The 6,242-nt window shown below is 42.3% G+C and overlaps 1 protein-coding gene across 3 annotated transcripts in view; it reads right to left on the bottom strand.

Moving 5' to 3' along the window:
• Positions 1-3,134: 3,134 nt before the first annotated feature.
• The window catches only part of IFT88 (intraflagellar transport 88), a 33,307-nt gene continuing 30,199 nt past the window's right edge, over positions 3,135-6,242 (bottom strand). For all 3 annotated transcript variants that reach the window (XM_077927073.1, XM_028726290.2, XM_028726291.2), the window contains 3 exons: positions 4,206-4,266; positions 3,549-3,650; positions 3,135-3,404 (listed from right to left, as the gene is read on the bottom strand). In XM_077927073.1, the coding sequence (XP_077783199.1) occupies positions 3,283-3,404; positions 3,549-3,650; positions 4,206-4,266 (285 nt within the window). In that variant the 3' untranslated portion in view covers positions 3,135-3,282. The remainder of the gene's footprint in view (positions 3,405-3,548; positions 3,651-4,205; positions 4,267-6,242) is intronic.

Raw genomic sequence — 6,242 nt, 5'->3', positions numbered from 1 at the left:
CCTGGCATTTTGAACTAGAGCCCTTGAAACATGAATATTCTATCATTTATGTTTTTATATATGCTGTAAGCCGCCCAGAGTGGCTGGGGAAACCCAGCCAGATGGGCGGGGTATAAATAATAAAATCATTATCATTTTCAAAATGGCAACAATGCTGAAAAAAACACGTGGAGAGACTATGTTTATGTTACCTATTATTGGATTTATTTAACTTAATTTCCCGGGGTAGGTTACAACAATAAGTGTTGCTTTGGGGTGTGCTTCATTCCCTGTCTATAAAATATAATTAATTTATGAATTGAGTAAGATAGACAGTTTGGAGAACAGCAGTTTAATTTATCCTAATTTTGCTCCTTTCTTGTTCAAAACAATATATGTGAGTTATCCCTTGCAACAAAAAAACTCAGATTATTTAAACAAAAGCATTTGGGGGATTTTCCACTATAGCGTATCTTTCTAACTTTCTGCCTTTTACAAATAAATATGACAGAAATGCAGAAAGGAAAACAAGGGGCCTCTGCAAGCTGAAAGGGTTTTTGTTAGCTTACAGGAGAAGCAAACGCATAATTTATGATTCCCCGGAGATTTCTTGAGCTGGATCTGACTCTAGCACATTTTTCTGCTACAGCTAAAGGACTGCTCTACTATGCACAGGAAAAAATGTGTAGGAGTTTTTACATCATGGTATGTCAAAAGTCATGATTCAGTTAACTGGAAAAAAGCAAAGAGCTGAAACACTACCTTTGGAGTCAGTAACAACATGCTTTTCAAAACTATTCTTATGGAAATTTGTGCAATAATAATTACTTCAATTTCTTTAATTCCTATTATCTCAGTGCTAGTGAGTGGCATAACAACCTTATTACTGGGGACATGCAGTATTCTGTAGTACTCTCACAGGTATGGAGAGCACTATGAAACAAAGACTACTTGATGGATATGGAAAAGTATATGGAAAATTCAGTCCAGCAACTATCAGGACTATCCCTAACTATCCCTTAGCTAGGTCTAAGGGATATATTTGGTTGTAGCTAGTATGGCACAAATAAATTCACCCAATAACACAGGAGACCTGCAAATGAACAGGTAAGAACTAACTGTGTGTCAGGTTTCACCAATCAACTGACCCATCAAATATTGTCAAATAAAGTATTGTTAGGGGAACAAAAATGTTACGTATAAAAGCTGTCTCAAAAACAAATGAGATAGCTGTTATTGTGAAATGATTGTGTTTTGAAAAATGGACTGAATTGTTTATGATGTTTCCCCCCCACCCTTTCTCCTAATGAAGTAAAAGTAGTAGACATTGTCCCCCCTCCATTTTACCTTTCCAATAAACCTGTGAGGTAGTTGCTGAGAGTCTTTGAGAGGCCCAGCATTGCCTAGCAACTTTTAGAGCCAGGTAAGGATTTGAACCTTGGAATATTTGATAATACTGGACTTTAGTCAATTGACTAATGTCCCAACAGCAGGTGATGCCAGCATGGAAACATCTGGCACATTCATTTTCCTTCTGCTTCAAGAACAGATTGGAATTGCAACAGAGAATTCCAGTCTAAGATCCTAATACACTGTGCCATGAAATCCAGACATGAACAATGCAATTAAGTACCCTTAAAGTAAATTGGATCTTCAGAGGCGATGATAAAACGTTGAAAACTTCTCACAATGAAGCGGAAGAGGGGAAGTCAACACACTGCCCTCCAGGAGTTACTGGACTACAACTTCCGCCATCGCTGACAGTCGGCCATGTTGGCTGAGGCTGATGGGAGTTGTAGTCCAACACTTTCTGGAGGGCACCACGTTGTCTACCCTTGTAGTGGAACCTCAGAGCTGCAAGCCTCGCAAGTGGTGGCAGCTTCCATCGCATTGACAACAGTGGAAATTAACTTGGTTTCCTGCAGTCACTACAAAATTCCCCTACGCAAGGACGATATTAAAGGCAAAAAGTTTTCCTTCAAAATAAAAATGACTTGGGTGTATACAATTGCACATCATGCAGACAAAATGGATAAAAATTTTGCTCCCTCTCTATAATACTAGAGCCCAGGCTAGCAAATAAAGCAGAGTGTGTTGGAAACTTTAGAGCAGATAAAGGAAGTACTGGTACTTCTTCACAGAGAGTATAATTAAACTATGGAATTTGCTCCCATAAAATTGCTCTCATCAAATCAGGGGTCAGCAACCTTTTTCAGCCGTGGGCCGGTCCGCCGTCCCTCAGACCATGTGGTGGGCCGGACTATTTGGGGGGGATGAAATAATTCCTATGCCCCACAAATAACCCAGAGATGCATTTTAAATAAAAGGACACATTCTACTCATGTAAAAACACCAGGCAGGCCCCACAAATAACCCAGAGATGCATTTTAAATAAAAGGACACATTCTACTCATGTAAAAACACATTGATTCCTGGACCATCCGCAGGCCGGAATGAGAAGGCGACTGAGCCACATCCTGGGTCTTAGGTTGCCTACCCCTGAGCAAAGGTACCCCTGCCCGTATGGGCCAGTCGTGTCCGACTCTAGGGTTGTGCGCTCATCTCGCTTAAGAGGCCGGGAGCCAGTGCTGTCCGAAGACACTTCCGGGTCACGTGGCCAGTGTGACGAAGCTGCTCTGGCGAGCCAGCACTAGCGCAGCACACGGAAGCGCCGTTTACCTTCCCGCTATAAAGCGGTCCCTATTTATCTACTTGCACTTAGGGGTGCTTTTGAACTGCTAGGTGGGCAGGAGCAGGGACCGAAAGACAGGAGTTCACCCCGCCGCGGGGATTCGAAGCACCGACCATACGATCGGCAAGTCCTAGGCACTGAGGTTTTACCCACAGCGCCACCCGCGTCCCTACCCCTGAGCTAGATGCCTCTATTTTCAGGGTCAGAGAGAGCATGCTGGGGAACAGGAGTAGGAGAAGATTACTACATTCAGGCCTTGCATGTAGGCTTCCCAAAGTTAGCTGGCTGGCTTGGCTAGATAGTCCTTTGTTCTAATCTAGAAGTGTCCTTCTGTTCTTATTTCCATAATGCTCACTATATGTTGTCCTGCCAGATCTTTACCTAATCTTCCCAAATATTCAGAAAAGACTTCCTCCCTCATGGGATAATCTGCATGAGTAACAAAGGAACATTCAGATCGTGCTCTATAAAAACGGTTTACTCAAAATTCACAGTTCATATACACATTGCTTAAATAAACATAAGAACTTCACAACCTTATCAAAACCTGTAAGAAACATTTCTCTTTTTTTCCTTTCAAAGCTTTTAAGGTTACTATACTGGGCTACAGGTTATTCTGGAAGCAAATCATCTCCCAGTTCTTCATCAGCAAATTCATCTTCATCTATTTTTTTCCTCAGTGCAGTTTTTGGTCTCTCAGCCTGTGGTCCAAGTGGGTCAATATAGGAAGCATCTAAATTTAAAAAAAGAAGTAGAAGCACATTTTTTACAAAGAAAAGCAACACAGTCTCTAACTTTTAATAATTGCATGAGAAAAAGGGTGCTTTCTGACAGTCAGTATTTTGTTTCAAAGGAAGCTATTAGAAACATCAGTTACCTATTTCTTTATTACCACTGCTTTCATAGGGCTCATATGTTCCTGGCAAAGCTTTCAATTTAGCACTCAGACGCTCCCCTTTATGCGTGATGCTACCAGGATCTGACAGAAGGGAGAGTATTAGACAAAATATTACACCATAAAGGCACGTATGAGAGACCAAAGATTATGTGTTTCTGTTCGATATAAGACAGAATAAAAACAGTATTTAAAGCATTCCACATATGGTTCAAATGTGACAATCTTGGGCTGCTAAATCAGTTTCCGATTTATTGGTTTAATCCTTGCTTACGAACCAGGATATGAAACCACAAGCAAATACCAATCGTTAAGTGTGAACTCAGAAATCCTTACAGCCACCACCGTGAGTAGGTCTCGGTACTGATCACGTCTTGAGTTGCACCACAGTTTTCCTGACTCAGTACCAGTACACTGGCTCTATCTTAACAAATTAAATTACATCAGGATTCTTAGTAGTGTTATTTAGGTATCACCTCCTTTCACATGTTCTACCCCATTCCCTGCAATTCTCCAATGCTCCTTTGATCCACATCTCCCTCTCCACAGAGAGAATGCAGACGGCAGGATTAATAAATGGAATCACATTTTCTTTGCTTTCAGAAACCTTAAATATGGCAGCATATGAGCAGCACTTACCACCACCACCGCTGCCTTCTCTGCGTGCCCGGGCACTGCCATCTCTGCCAGACTTGACACGCTAGGGAGGAGAGGAAGAAAGAGACAGAAGTGCTCTTCAATATTATCACCAATCGTTTCTGTTACTTTTAACGTACAAGGTATACCTCACACTTCTGCTGGATAGCGAGGCCATTTGGTGAGCATCATGACTAAATGGGGATTTGTTGCAGGTTCAACACACTATATTTGTGTCTAAAAATGTAGTAGAAACACTGACAACTGGGAAACACTGGCCTTTGAACGCTCCAATTGGAGAACAGCCTTGATCAAAGGTGTCATGGGCTTTGAAGATGCTCGAACTCAGAACGAAAGGGGAAAACGTACTATGAGGAAGGCACTTTCGGCAGACCCTCGCTGCGATCAACTCCCTCCTGAAAACCTATGTCCCCTCTGTGCAAGGATGTGTGGGTCCAGAATTGGCTTCCACAGTCACTTACAGACTCACTGTTCAAACCATGTTTATGTAAGACAATCTTATTTGGCTACAAGTGATCACCGAAGAAGATTCGTGTGTAACGCTAATGCCAGTTTTTGCTCTGTGTACTGGAACGAATTCTAAACTTCTCAGACCATCTTGGACCAAGGCAGCTAAATATGCAAATAAACAAACCAAACACTCAGTCAACTGTACTTCCCTGGCTTCCTATTCAGTGTCTGATGGGCTCCACATGCTGGAAAGCTTTCCAGTCCAACACTTTGGTGAAATGAATGAGAATCATACAAGAGCACCATCATCGTCTTGCAGTATCCCCATTGTTTCTGTGAAGCATGTGGAAAAGAACTTCCCAGTGGAAAGCTTACCCTAAAGCTGAAACCCTAAGCGTATCTCAAGAAGTGGTACTGTGCTCATTTGGCCTGCAAGGCTAGTCCATCCCAAGGTGGCATTGGGGAGGGCCACAGCTCAGTGGTAGGGCATCTCCTTTACATGCAGAAGGTTCCAAGTCCCCAGCATCTCCGGGTAGGACTGGGAGAGACTCCTGCCTGAAACCCTGGAGAGCCACTGTCAGTGAGTGTAGACAATACTGAGCTGGATGGACCAGTGGTCTGACTCAGTATAAGGCAGCTTCCTATATTCAAATTAATGTCTCTTTGTCATCCATCTTTTGTCTCCTTGTGCCTACATAACTAGATTTCTCCATTCTTGACTGCTGTATCCTTAATGACTGGCAGCTATTAGATTTCTGATTACCTATTACTTGTTTATGTCACTTATATCCCCACCGACATAAATTATGTTCCCAGGATAGCTGCCAGAGTAGTAAGAAATAATAAAAGCTTTTTAAAAATAATAATAATAAAGCATGAAAATTAAGATGACAAACAGCATCAGTGAGATTGTTGGAATGGTTCAGGGGGAAATGAAGCAAGCATTGGCCTCAGGCAAGGCAAGCATATCCTGGACAAGGGCCACTTGGACAGGATTGAGGGCCACTTGGACAGGCAGGTAGGGCTGCCCACCTGTGGAGGACGTGACTTCATATGGTCATTGAAAGTTCAAAATGGGACTGCAAAGGAACAATCAGAAGTGTACTTAAGAGTGTGCTCCAATTACATCAGCGATTACTTGAACTTTTCCATGCCTGATGTCCTCCAGTGTTTCCCAACCTTTTCCCAACCATGTCCCCCTTCCAACCTCGTTTCCTTCCTGTGTCCCCCCCCCCACTTGAACGTAGCCTGGGTGGCAGCTGCCCCCCAAATAAGTAAAAAGCAGTAGAAATCAATACAAATCTGAGGTTCTGCTGCCCTAACAAAAGTCCTGGCTACTCCTATGCCTCCCCCATCCTACTGGTAGAAAGGTAGCTATTTAAATGTTTTGTTTGCAAATGGAACATGTTTTATATATAATTTTTATAATTTATACAAAATACAATTGCATAAAATGATAGGACCATAATGAAATATTGTTGAAGCAGAAAAGCAGAATCGTAGAAGCTGGAAGAGACCCCAAGGGCCATCTTTCTAGTGCAACCCCCTGCAATGTAGGAAACTCAGCTA

This window comes from Podarcis muralis, chromosome 4 (assembly GCF_964188315.1).
Source record: "Podarcis muralis chromosome 4, rPodMur119.hap1.1, whole genome shotgun sequence".
NCBI lineage: Eukaryota > Metazoa > Chordata > Lepidosauria > Squamata > Lacertidae > Podarcis > Podarcis muralis.
The sequence above is the reverse complement of the archived record's forward strand: the minus strand, read 5'-3'. Positions and strand labels throughout refer to the sequence as shown.